At 51.4% G+C, this 13,417-nt stretch overlaps 2 protein-coding genes across 5 annotated transcripts in view; one reads left to right on the forward strand and one right to left on the reverse strand.

Annotated features, from left to right (window-relative positions):
• Positions 1-425: 425 nt before the first annotated feature.
• On the reverse strand, positions 426-12,809 carry TMEM109 (transmembrane protein 109). 4 transcript variants are annotated; one of them, XM_011379450.2, is made up of 4 exons: positions 12,233-12,809; positions 3,450-3,694; positions 2,431-2,533; positions 426-1,952 (listed from the first exon to the last, which is right to left on the reverse strand). In XM_011379450.2, the coding sequence occupies exons 2-4, from the start codon at positions 3,684-3,686 to the stop codon at positions 1,561-1,563; spliced, it is 732 nt and encodes a 243-aa protein (XP_011377752.1). In that variant the 5' UTR covers positions 3,687-3,694; positions 12,233-12,809; the 3' UTR covers positions 426-1,560. The 4 variants fall into 4 exon arrangements, with proteins under 4 accessions (XP_011377752.1, XP_011377751.1, XP_023378653.1 ...); XM_011379449.2 differs by lacking the exon at positions 12,233-12,809 and adding an exon at positions 8,193-8,354; XM_023522885.1 differs by lacking the exon at positions 12,233-12,809 and adding an exon at positions 6,585-6,706.
• Positions 12,810-13,020: 211 nt separating this feature from the next.
• The window catches only part of PRPF19 (pre-mRNA processing factor 19), a 9,619-nt gene continuing 9,222 nt past the window's right edge, over positions 13,021-13,417 (forward strand). Inside the window, exon 1 of the mRNA XM_011379451.2 lies at positions 13,021-13,266. Coding sequence (XP_011377753.1) covers positions 13,248-13,266 — 19 coding nt within the window. The 5' untranslated portion in view covers positions 13,021-13,247. The remainder of the gene's footprint in view (positions 13,267-13,417) is intronic.

Consider the following 13,417-nt stretch of genomic DNA (forward strand, 5'->3'; position numbering starts at 1 on the left):
AAAACAAAAAACAAACAAGAAAAACAAAAACCAAAAAACACGCTCAGGCCCCTCTGCAAAACAGATCCAATCTACCTGCGGGGCTGAGAAACACCTGTCTGCTGGGGGAAGCAGGGAGGGCAGGCAAGTCTCCCCGGCTGCAGGCCAGGCTTTGAGACTCGCACGTGGCTGTGGGGGTGTCAGCTGGTTCCTGGAAGTAATGGGGGCCATGCCTTCTTCATTCCTCCCACTCCTGGAAGGAAGGGTACCTGGTACCAGCCTTCCTTCCTGCCCCCTCTCCTCCCGCCCTTTGCCTTTCGGCCGGCTTCACACGGCCCCTGCTGGGAGAAATCAGGAAAGCTGGGGGCGCTATAGAATTGGGTTCAGCTGTAGAGGGAGAAATCCAAACAATCCAGACTTTGAGTAAATACATTTTATACGGAACAAGATAATAAAATAGCGTGCACTTTATTTAAAACCAACCAAGCGCCGATAAAAATATAGATCACTGCAGCGGAGACTGCACATCGAACCTTAACAGCTAAGAACTGGGCATTTATTCGCTCTTCACGTCATGGGCTGGGCCTGGCGGGGGAGGACACTGGCCTCCACCACAGCCTCACAGAGCCCTGGTGGAGGGGTCAGCAGACTCCCCCTCCTCCCCACAGACCGTGTGAAGGGAAGGGGCTGTGGTGCCACCTCTGTGACCCTCCGGATCAGCAACTCCTTGGCGGCAGTGAGTGGAGAGAGAGAGAGATGGAGACCCACCCGGGGCTGCACAGACAAGGAGATGAGTCGTCCTTCCTTCTCGGGGTCTCCGAAATCCCCACGGGGGAGCCAAGGCCACTGCAGGGTCCTGCTTGCAAGCACAAGCCTACGAAGCAGTCATCTTTTGCTTTGGCCGAAGGGGAATCAAGATCCAGAGAGGTACCGCTCTCTTCTTGACACAAAGCAGCCACGGTGCACACAGTACAGCACAGCAGCGGGCAAGCAGAGGACCCGCTTGTTCGGATTAAGGCACTTGTAACAGACTTAACGGACATCTGGCCTCCAGCCCCATGGGGGAGCTTTCCCACTTCCCTTCCCCGCAGGTCCCATATGCCCCGCCTCTTCCCATGCTGGGCAATGATGGGGAGAGGAGTGGGCCTTGAGGGACGATGGTGCATGGTTCGGTTGGAGCACAGGGCTGGAGGGAGACACTCAGGAAGGGAGCTGGGGATTTGACAAAAGAGGAGCGAGAGAAGGACAGGAGAGCCAGAGCTTCGCGAGGAAGGCAAGGTGTAGCAGAGTCAGGGGAGGCAAATGGCAGTGATGTTCGCTGAGAGCAGAAGCAGCAGCTGGGGGACAGGCTCCTCCAAGCTGCCATGGCTGGGAGCAAAGAAAGGGTTAAGAGATGCGACCCCAGACAGAGGGCCAGCAGGGGGAATGGTCTCCCTCCCTCTCAGCTGGGGGGTCTGGTGCAGACATTAGGTTCTGAGGGTTCAGAGACAGGGTAAGAGAGGGACAAGGGGGCTGGCAGGAGGGCCAGCGACCCAGAAGCAGCTCAGCTCTTTGGTACGAAGGCATCGTCCGGCGTCCTTCTCACTCCTCCTCCACGCTCCGGGGCCCCTTCGCCGCCCGCCTCTGCCGCCAGCGCATCTCTTCCACCTGGCGCTCCAGCACGCGCACCTTGGCCTCCAGCTGGGCCCCCGAGGCCCGGCTGCCAGTGAGCCGGCTCAACAAGGCGTAGAGGGTCAGCAGGCCCAGGAGGAGCAAGGCCCGCATGGAAGGGTCGGGCACCGACCTCACCAGTGCCACGAAGCCAGCCAGGAAGAGGACAAGCTTCAGGCCCCACAGGATCCGCCCCAGCAAGGCCAAGACCAAACCGAGGAGCAGGGACAGAATCCAATAGATGACCAGGGCCGCCGTTCCCCACAGCAGGAAGGTCTGGACCTGGCTGGGGCTGAGCTTCAGGCCCTGAGTGAGATGATCACCTGAAAGGGGGAGAGTCACAGAATCGGCCAACCTGGAGCGGCAGGGGGATGGGGGGGGGCGGGGGGCGGGGAGAACCAAAGATGGGGGAGGAGTTAAACCGATTTGCAAAGGAAAAATCCTTTCCCACAGGGTCACAGAGACATGAGCTTGACTCTCAGCTCCAGTTCTTATTTGCCATGGGTAGATTACTCCCTTGGGTGAGCCTGTTTCATCTATGAAATGGGAGTAGTTTTCTGGGCTGCGGGTCACAGTTAAATGAAATACTAGGGCTTAGTGTGATGCTTCTGACATGAAGCAAATGCCTGGTAGGTGGTGGTGGTAGTTATTGGCCTGCTCTCACGCTGGCCTCTGGGAAGACCTGGGCGGAGGGGTGTTGACTAGGTGGGGGAAAAGTCTAGACTCTGAAAAGATAAACTCCCACAAATAGGAAATGACAGGCTAAGCAGTAGCCAGTCTAAGGCGTTCTCTGCCACTCACCATCTAGCCCCAAGGCATTCAGCAGCTGCGCCCCGATCCCAGACAGAGCGAAGAAGGCCACAGAGATGGCTGAGGAGATGGCCCACATCACCTGAGACAAGGTCTGTGGAAACAGCAGGGCTGAGATGAGTGCATAATCAATGACGCTCTCCCCCGAGCCTCAGCACCACTGCCCAGGCCCAGCAGGAATACCCCCTACCCGCTTCGCAGCCAGAGGTTGGCCTATCCAGGCCTGGCTGAGGGGTTCCTTCCGCGGCTGCCTTCCAGGGCACAGAGATGGCCAGCAGGCCATTGCTCCTTCCTGAACTGCAACCCAGGACATCTGGGCCCTAATTTAATTGGTTTTTCTGGAATACTTTGCTGGTGGTAGTAGGTGTATGTGGGAGGGGGAATCATCTAATCCCTGTTGCATTCACCCTGTAAAATTGGGGTCCTCCTAGCCCCCCAGGGAATTCTGGAGGTGTGTGAAGTAACAGAAGTAAAGAGCTAGGATACTTCATGAAAAAGGAGTCAATCGACTCTACTATATTATTGATTTTATAAATGATCGTCTCAGCCGTTTAGTACTACCTATGCGACACCATGTTTAGGATGCCATTAGGTAGAAGAGACAGCCCTGTCTTAAGCCCCTGAGTCAGCCCCACCTCTGCAGGTGAAGGAACGAGTCAGGTCTTGACATGTTGCTGATTTAAGACTTTAGGTCAAATTTAGACCAAAATCAGACTCCATAGTTACCCAGTGACACGGATTTGTAAAGAAAGGTCATTTCTCAGCCTTTCTGGCAAGAAAGGACAGGTACAAGGGAAAGGTAGAGGTAGAGCCAAGGGCCCCAGGGTAGGAGTCAAACAATGGGAGTGCAGAGGCAGGTCTTGTCTGGCTTCATTTGGTGACATTTGGGGCTTTCCGCACCAGGGATTATGGCACACGGAGAATGTGGAGCCAAGATGGGGTGGCCACGAACGTCTCCTCCTTTACCTGTCCTCAGTATGTGCAGTCATAGCAGGGGCCACCTTCCTTACCTCGGAAACCAGGTGCATGGTCTCTGGCCCAATCCAGGAATCCAGTGTTTCCCGCACAGATCGACCTATGTGGTTCAACAGGTCGACTGGGACCTCCTTCTTCTGCTGGCCTGGATGCATGAAGTCTCGAGCGGACTGGGACGCTGCTGAGTGGAGGACGAGGAGGGCCACTAGGATCATCAGGATGACTTTGCACAGATGTTTGCCCCCTGGTGAACTGCTGCCTGAGCCTGCCATGGCTAGGTCTGTAGGGAGAGAAGCACAGGGTGAGCGGAGAGCCAGGACTGACATAGAAACTCACTGTACCAGGTGTGACCGGCCCTCGCAGCCTCCTCCACCCCTCCCCTGTTAGCTGAGAAGGCAGCCCTGGGACTTCCAACTTAAGCTGGGCACAACCATCTGATTCACGGGTTCCTCTTTCACATTCTTTGCCGTTTGTATATTAATTAACCAGCAAGTGTTACTCGTTGCCTTAAGGCGCATGAACCGATCTTCCTAAGGCTTACTCCAGTTCTGGAAATCTGAAAGCCTGTCTCTGTGTCTTAGGTGATATGGGCATAAAAAAAAAAAAAAAAAAAGACTATAAGGCTTTGTCCTCAAAGAGGTTATAACCTACTTAAGAGAAAGCGGATTAAAAAAAAAAAAACTTAAAAAATAGCACACAAATAGGATCACCAAGGAATAACAATGTAAAGAAAAGAGCTCAGTTTACATGCTCAAGTGAGACTGTAACTGCACATGAGCCATTAGCTCTTCAGGACAATCATGCAGGTGGGTGTATTATCCTCCTCACCAGCATTGGTACAGATGAGAAGAAACTGAGACACAGGAGTTAAGCATTTGCCCACGGTCACTGGGCTAAGTAGAAAGGGCAGGATTTGAACCCAAGCTTCCGCTCCCAAATCACATACTCTTTGGGAGTGAAGGTGATACAGTGAATCTCAACTGTGGCTGCTCGCTGGAATCACCGGGGCGCTTCCCAAAAGACTGATGCTGCCATCCCAAGCCCAGAGGTTCTGCTGTCACTCTCCGGATGTGGCCTAGGCTTAGACCTGAAAAACTCCCTAGGCCATTCCACTGTGCAAAGTTGAGGCTCACTGAAACAGAAGGACCCGACTCACCAGTAAAGGGTCAAGCACAACCTTTAAGGAAAGATATTATTAATAAAAAGCTAATCACGTGCCATCTATCTCCTTTAATCCTCATAACAACCCATCAGGTAGGTATTGTTATTATCCCCCATTGGACTGATGAAGAAACTGAGTCTAAGCAGGATGAGAAATAAGTGGGAAAACCAGGATTTGAATCCAGGTGCGTCTGACATCAGCCCCCTCGCACTCACAACCTTGCTGTATCGTCTCCAACGTTAAGTCTTGGAAGTGATTTAGAAAGTCATACAATAGACCATTCATGAGCTAAACTAAAGTTGGCATCAACCAATCATCTCCGGGCATTACTGGTGACAATTCACTTAATCACATTGTGTTTCATGCTCTGATCGCTTCTGCTTCATGATGCTATAGGCAAGTTAAGACCCAACAAAGCGCTGACTCACTGAAGTAGGTAGGATCAGCCAAGAAAAATGTTTTCAATCCCAGCCTCTCTTTGCCACCATGCTTGAGAAATGTCAAGCGGCCCCAGCGAATCCCTTGTTCTCTTCCAGGCTCAGAAATGAACCTGTAGCTCCAGGGAGGTCCCATGATTCAGACTTGATGATCAGAGGCTAAGCCACGCCCCTGAGGTGGGAGCAGCCAGGTGCACGAAGTTTTTGCAGTTACCAGGGCACTCAGAGAGTTGGCCAGAAACTGGCGAGGGAGGCGAGGGAGGCGAGGGAGGCGAGGGAGGCGAGGGAGGCGAGGGAGGCGAGGATGTTCCCTTTCTTGCTTAGTGGGAAGGAGGAGGGTCCAAGTAAGGGTTATTTATCAAATATCACATTGGGGGCACTTTCTGGCTGGAAACAGCTGCTCTAAGTCCCTTCTGAGACCTGTAGGATCAAGCAAGGCTGCAAAACATGCAATTCATGGGGATCGACCCCAGGCTGGGAAGCCTTCTACTCTTTCTGGCACAAATCAAGAACCAGATGGTTCCTGCCTGCCAGTGGTCGGATATGAGGACAGCACAGGTCAGTTCCTGACTATCTGGGTCATAACCACACCGGAGACTTAAAGAGCAAGGTTGCTATCTTGGGTTGGATTCTATATCCAAGGACCTCCACCAGGAGGGATCGGATGTCACCTCCTCCATTCTAGAAGGTCAAGGTGACGAGAGCTGCTCCCCCATGGCTGCGTGCTGCATTCTGCATCAGCCTCCACTTTCAAGTGGTCACCTGTCCCAGCCAAGGGGAGCTGGGGGACCTTGAAATAAACCGTCCACACCGAGGCTGGCATTGCCTTGCCAGCTGACCTTCCGAAGTGCACCAGAAAGCTAATCTTTGCAGATAAGAGTTGAGATCACTGGCTGGTCCATTCCTTCAAATTGTTGTTAATAGGATTCCTTCTCTTTGCTTCCAGGTTAATCCCAGGCAGCAAAAATCCGACCCACTACCATTGTGTCTCTTCACTTCAGTCCAAAAACGTTTTAAAAATAGAAGCCATGGCTGTCATGAGCAGAAGCAGTCTCGAGCTCCGAGGGGAAGTATGTCAGGCATCTTCACCTCCTGCAGTGCCTAGCTTCACACAAATAGTAGGCACTCAACAACAGCGAACTGTGTGTGTACACATATATATTGTGTGTGTTGCTTTATAATTTACAAAGTGCTTATTCCACCATCTCATTTAACTATTACGACAGCTTTATAAGGGATTGCTACTCTCCACACACATTTTACTCAGAAAACTATGGCTGAGAGAGGTCAAGTGACTTCTTCAAGTTCACACAGCAGAACTGGCACTTCACTCCTAAAGTCTAAATCTTGCCCCTTTGCTCGTTCCACACCCCTACTCGGCCTCAGTAAGACACAGTCCCTGCGCTCGAGGTGCTTAAAGTTCTCCCAAATATCAACAAGCTCAAAGTGAGAGGACATTCAGACTCCCAGGACGAGACCGCACACCAGGAGATGACCTACCTGCTGGGCTTACAGGTCATCGTTTTGTACCAAGAGGTATGAGGACAGTAAAACCTTGGAACTAGACCTACCATTGCTGTTCAGGCAGCTGCAATAAGGCTCAGGCAGGGCCAGGAGAACCCGGCTGAGCTGGGGAAACTGCTTCATTTAACTATGGAAGGGAGGAGGCACTATATGTTTAGGCGTGGTTTGCCAAGAGGGCAGGGTTGGGCGGTCCACACACCCCCTGTGTCAAGGCTCCTTCCTCTGGTTAGTTTCCTCTCTCCGAGAATCACTACGTGGCGTGCGCACGAGGGGCGGCATTAGCGCCCTCTGCTGGCCCTCATTTCCCCCTAATTGCCCAGAGCGGCCCCAATGGAGCCGCGGTTCTCATCAGAACCACCTGTGGACCTCTTAAAGCAAGGATGTCTGCCCCAACCGGTACCAACTTTCTCATACTCTCCCAGAGAGGGCTCAGGGTTTTGTTTGCAGAGCTCCCGGGGGTTTCTGATGCATAACCATAATCAGCAGCACAGGGAAGGCTATTCTAGGCAAAGCCCTGAAAGTGTAGCAGTATACAAAGGACCCTCAACTTTCATCCCAGGCTCAATTCTGCCACAAACTAGAAGCCACTACCTTGTGCCTATTGTATAATCTTCTCAAACGTAAAATGGGGTTAAGCAGGGTTTAGAGTTATTGCAAGGAGTTAACACATTTCTGTAAGGTCTTTGTATATTGTAAACACCTATAGAAATGTTGCAGTTCGCAAATTGCCAATATACCACTCAATACAGTGTAGCAGAATTAAACAGTTTATATGCCTGCCTCCCCTAGTAGACTTTGAGCACCTCCCGGTCAGAACTGACAACTAATTTTTTTGGAATCTCTAGCACCTAGCACAGAATGATAACTTACATGTCTGTTAAGTGAATATCTGAAGCCCGCCAAGAACCCGTGAGGGTAGCAACGGAGAGCCATGGAGAAGTTGGGAGAGGGGGCTTATTTTAAAGTTGATGCAAATATGCAGCGGCCACCCGAGGACAGCTGCATTAAAAGGAAGCTTCTAGACGGGGCAAAGCTGCCACTAAGGGGAATGAAGTCAGTGTCTGGGCAGGTGCGGGCAGCCCCCGTTAAACCCTTGACAGCTGCTGCCCGGCAACTGTTTGGCGACAGGCAAAGGGGAAGCGTCCCAGCTTGACGGCGCCCTCCCGAGGGCCCAGCCTCGGCAAGACAGGGTGTCAGTGGTATGCGCTATTTCGAACAGCGCGTCCCCTGCCAAGCCCTGCTGGGTGGCGTCCCTGGCAAGGGATCTGGAGCGGCCCATGGGTTCGGGGTACCCCAAAGGGCTAGGAGCGAAGCCGCAGGAGGCTGGGTCGTGGGGTGGGGGGTCGGGGACGAGGTGCTAAGCGCTGGCTTCATCCCCCAGCCTGGTCGCCGCCGCCGCGCCTCGGCGGGAATCGAAGCAGCGCTGGGATTCCTCTGCTCCCAGGAAAAGCGTGCCTCCCGTTGCCTAGTTACGACGCCCCCTGTTGCATAGCAACGAGGATCCGGGTCCCTAGTCGACTTCCCGGCCGCGCGACGTTGGACCCCTCCCCAGTCGTGCTGGCCGGGCCTTGCGGCTCCGCCTTGGCCCCGCCTGCTGTGGCTGCCTCCTCCCCGCCCCGGTCTGCCCCCGAGCCGCGGTCTGCGCTCACACTCACCGGGCTCCGGCCACTCCTGCCGTTCACGTGCGACTTCGCTAAAACGCGCCACCAAACCCGCGCCTCAGTCCCGGGACGCTGGTTTATCGTCTGCGCAGGCGCAAGGCGGGATGGGCCCTGGTGCCGGCCGCTCCCTCCAGGCCCAAACCCGGTGCCGTGTGCGCATGCGCCCTGCCCTCTCAATTTTTGTTTTCCAGCCTTTCCCACAGGGAGAAGGGTGGGATCGGAAGTTCTAGCTGGGAACGGAAGTCTCTGGCGGGAAAGGGGACAGAAGTGACCATATCTGGGTGTAGAGTAGATAAACTAGGTCTTTGAATTTGGGGGTCGAAGCCTATCCGCCTCTCTAGCCCCTCGGCATTTCGGGCAATGTAGTTCTTGAGCTCCGTACTGGGCATTGTTCTGACGGAGGGGCGCCCGAGAGCCCCTGTTGTTTGAAGAAACTTTTCGCGCTCAAAAGGCATAACGGTAAAAGGTGTTCGAGAAACAGTTAGAGGCTCACAACGCTAGGGAAATGCATCCGCTCCCCTGAGAGCAATTCTACACCCGAACTGTGCGGATGGCTCCCAAAACTTTCATTCAGTTTTAGGGAAGGAAAAGAACTGACTGCCAGACCTCAACTCTACTAACTAAATAAATAAAAAGTGTGGGCAGGAGGGGCAGCATAACGAGGGGGAGCGACCAGGGATTTGAAATGTGATCCTTTGCCTGCTTTGTGATTCCAGGCACGTAGCTTCATGTCACTGAGCCTCAGTCTTTTCCGCTTTACTGTGAAAGTACTATAAGGTCCTAAAAATACCACTCAACAGTAAATGTGGGGATTCAATGAAGTAAGAGTGAACATTATTTAAAAACATCTAAGTTGCTGTCCGAATGCTTTGATCACATTGGTGGCCACAGGAAAGCTCTCCTTTGATGTTAAAGCAGTTCCTGAAACCCAACAGTCTAACACAGACCCCCTCCGCCCCTCTTACCCCACCCACCTGAATCGACCTTCTAATTCTGCCTTCTCAGACTAGGCGCTCCAGTAGCAACCAGTTTTTTTTTTTTTTTTTTTTTTTTTGCGCATCTTGCATCTATCTTGCTCTGGACCCTCATCTCTTCGTGCCACTTTCTTCCCCAGCAAGCTCGGGCCTTCTCGGGCCTCACCTTCCAGCCTTTCTAACAGTTGCAACTTTACATTTGCTCCTGAGACTGTTTCTAATTTGTAGGACTACCAATCTCAGGCCACAGACTTTGCTGTGCAAGAAATGTAACTTTTCCTCTCTGTGACTAGTTAACTTCTTTTCAATTCTCTTTCTCATCTGAATGGTAGGAACAGCTTTTTAGGGTTCTTCCCATCCTTGATTTTCAGGTTGTACAAACCTTTTGGAAAATTAACATAGAGTCAGTGTTAACATAGAGTCAGCAGGGGGACGGGGGTGCGGGGGAGGCCGGTCTACATCTGCTTTCCGTCCAAGGACAGGGAGGGAGGAAAGGGGGAGGGGAGGGGCAGGGAGGAGGGTGCCGCTGGCGGTATTCATCTAATCCTCGGTGTCAGGTGTTTGAGCTGTATTGTCCTGCCTAACCCTCTGTCATGTCAAATGAATTCAAAAAGGGTCAGGAGGCTTTGCTAGAACTAAATGATAAAGATTAATTCAATGGTCTTAGAGTTTGCAAACTGGGAACACAGGCAAAAACCCTAGAAGTGTCTCAAAAGAAAGAAAAGTTTAGTTCTTAGAGTAAAAAGAACATTCTTGAGAATTATCAGTCCTGCATTCTTAAGCCCCAGGATTGGCCCAAGGCGGTAATCAGTCAGATGTCAAGCAGTCTGGATGATGGATGCCAGGTGGTCTGGTTACATCAGTGGTCTGGATAGTGAGTCCCTTCAAGGGGTAATCAGAGGATGCTCTGGAGGTCTGGTGTGTGTCCAGATGTATATCCAGGCACTGATGCAGCACTGGAAAGTTTAAAAAGTTTAAGTTCCCAGGCTAGTTAGAACAAGTACGGAGTCCTTCCTCATGCCTCAGCCTTCATGTTACTAATTTTAGCAGCTCAGTTAAAGTGAGTGCAGTTTATATAGTCTCTATTTTCACTCTTTCCTCCGTCACACAGTTTGCCACTAAATCTACTTGGGAAATGGAGCTTCTTTGGGGTTATTAGCCAGCGTCTTCTTGCTTTCCAAGCAGCGGTAGCCTTGGCCTGGAGGAGCAGGGCACAGAGACCCTTTCTCAGGGATCCATCAACAGCTATGCAAACATCTCTTCCCCTTCCCTCTCCCCTCTGCCCCACAGCCTAGGGAATCTACCCCCTCTGTGGGAAGGTTGAGATTGAGGGAGTAGGGAGGAATCTGAGATTAATTTCTTACCTGTAATATTTACTCCAAAATCAATCGCTCTACATCTTTTCTGTCACCAAGGGGCTGGCTTTTGAAATCAAAAACCTTGAAAGAACTCCCTTTTCCCTCCATTCTTCTGTCACAGCCATAAGCTCTCCTGTAGGGACACCTGTTTTTGCTTAACAGTGTTATTCCCAATGCCTAGTACAGTGCCCGACTGGCACACAGTGGGTCCTCAATAAAGAAATGTCCAATAAATGAATTACTGTGTTGCCCTACAGTCTGTCCTCCTCCAACTCATCCAGTATCTTCTAGAGGAATCCTATGGAAATGTGGTTATCATTCCATATCTCATCTGCTGTTCTGCTGCCAGTCCACTCAAGTCTAACCACCTCTGGTTCAAGGCCCCACCTAGACACATCCCTCTGATTTACTACCACATCCAAGTACTTCAGATGCCTGACCTGTCAGGCAGCCTGTCATTCAACTATCAACAATTACAAAGTTGCTGCTATGTGTCAGGCACTGTGTTAGACTCTGAGAAACACCAGTGACCGGAATAACTATGGTTCCTGCCATCACAGAGTTTACAGTCTAGTGGAGACTCCAGACATCAAACACATCCTTGTAAATAATTAAATGATTATAGTTAACCAGAATGGCTCAGAGCACAATGACAGGGTGCTATGGGGACTAAACTTCAGTTAGGGGGTCAAAAAAAGACTCCAGAGGAAGTGCCATTTAAGGTGAGGTTAAAGTTGACTTTGGAGGGGTGACAGAAAAGGAGAAGGAAGGGAGTTGAGGAAAGCATCCCAGGTAAAAGTACTGGAACCAGCCAGAGTGGCTAAGTTTGAAGACTCGAAAGGCCAGTGTGGCTGGAGAGAAAATGGGGTGAGACTGTGGAGGTCAGCATGGGCTAAATGGTGCAGGACTTGTGGGAAAGCTTTCCTCTACCAAAAACGCTCCCTTATTCAGACCTCAACAAAAATGTCACCTCCTCTGAGATGCCTTCCCTGAATACCTTGCTTAAAGTAGCCTATCCCTCTGACCCACAGAACCTCCTATCTACTTTACTCTGATTTGTTTTATTCTTAGTATTCTACTTTCCGGAATTTTCTTTTTTCTTTTTTTTTCCCCCCCAGAATTTTCTTGTGTGTTGACTGTCTATGTATCTATGGGTCCTCCCCCTCCCCACCCCCACAGTAGAATGTAAGCTCCAAGAAAGCAGAAACCTTGTCTTTCTTGTTCATCATTTATATCTCCAAGTTATCAATAAGAAGCTCCCAATATTTGCTGAGTGAATGAAAAGCCTGGAGAGCAGCGGGAATCAATTTTTCATTGAAAGTAGCTCACTGGCTGTTTTGTGGAAAGTGGATTAGGAGGCAAGGCTGGAAGCGAGACCAGTTACGAAGCTATTTTACTGGTGCAGGGGAGAGCAGATATCAGTTTGGACAATCTTGCTTGGCTTTAGGGTAATGATAACAAACATGAATATTTACATTCTATTTACTATGTTCCAGGCTTAGTTCAAAATACTTTTTAAATATTCCTCACAACAGCCCTATGAGTTAGTTCAACCCTTGTTATCACGTCCCCATTTTACAGATGAGGAAATTAAGGCAGAGAAGTTCACAGCTTACTAGCTGGGTGGAGCTGAGATTACAGCACATGCAAACTGACTTCAGAGTCCATGCTTTCTGCCACTATGCCATACTACCCTTCATACCTGCAACATTTATTCTTCTCTCCAAGCCTTTGCTTGTGCAATTCCTCCTCTGTTCTCCTCTTCTGAATAGTGCCCGCCTGGCATATAGCTCATTCGCACCTCTTCAGCGAAGACTTCACTGACCACTCCTGTCCGTCCTGCTGCTTGGTCTGGATCCCTTATAGCCTACACCACGTGTTCTGTACATGATTTCTGGGAGTATCTTATCTTATCGATATCCACAAAGAGTCCTACACGAACTGAGTTGGAAGGAACCTATAAGTCATGTAGGAAAGGAGCTGAGAAGCTGATGACTTGCCCCAGAGAGCAGAGGAAAATTGGTAGTAGAGGCGTGACCAGAAAGGTTTCTTTGTCAGTGTTAAGTTTCTCAGCCCATTTGTATCTGCGCTTTCTTCACCGGGTTACCCAGCGGTGTCTCTCAAAGGGTAGTCCGAGAAACACCTCAGAATCACGTGGGGCACGCACTGAAAATGCAGACTCTCTAAGGCAGACGCCCAGGAATATACATTTTAACAAGTTCTTTGGGAAATTCTCGCGCACCCCAAGTTTTCAGCACTACAGTCCGATTGCCCAGTGCGCTCCGATCTCGAAAGTATTGCTGAATTGCATTGGCTTTAAAATTCCCACTGCATTGGCTTTAAAATTCCCACTGCATTGGCTTTAAAATTCCCACTGCATTGTGGGAAATGTAGTTCGGGATCTCGTTTCCCTAGTTCCCGAGAGCGCTTTACGGAAGGAGCCGAGTCGGTCCGGAAACGGTCGAGTGTTCCCTGGCGGGCCCTTTCCTGCCAGGTTGCATTCTGGGAAAGGGCCGTTTCCGTTAGGTACAGGAGGCTGAGGCGCGCGACCCGCCGCAGTCCCACGTGAAGGGCTACGCGAGCATCGCTCGGCGGGACAGCTCCCCGCTCGCCGCGGAGCGTCCCGGAAGCAGCGGGGAACCGGAAGTGGCCCGCGGCAGCTCAGAAGCTGATCCCGATTCCCGGTGTGTGGCCCCTCGAAGCGCAGCGACGGCGCCATGTCCCTGATCTGCTCGAGTGAGTATTGGCTGTGGCCGATCGCGGGTCGCAGGAGACCGGAGAGCCCAGCGGGAGGGTCTGCGGGCCGCTGCGGCGCTGGGGCAGGGACGGAGGTGAAACTGGGCTTCCGGGAGGCAGGGCAGCGGCCTGTCAGCATGGGGGTCCTCCT

Source organism: Pteropus vampyrus, unplaced genomic scaffold (assembly GCF_000151845.1).
Source record: "Pteropus vampyrus isolate Shadow unplaced genomic scaffold, Pvam_2.0 Scaffold360, whole genome shotgun sequence".
NCBI lineage: Eukaryota > Metazoa > Chordata > Mammalia > Chiroptera > Pteropodidae > Pteropus > Pteropus vampyrus.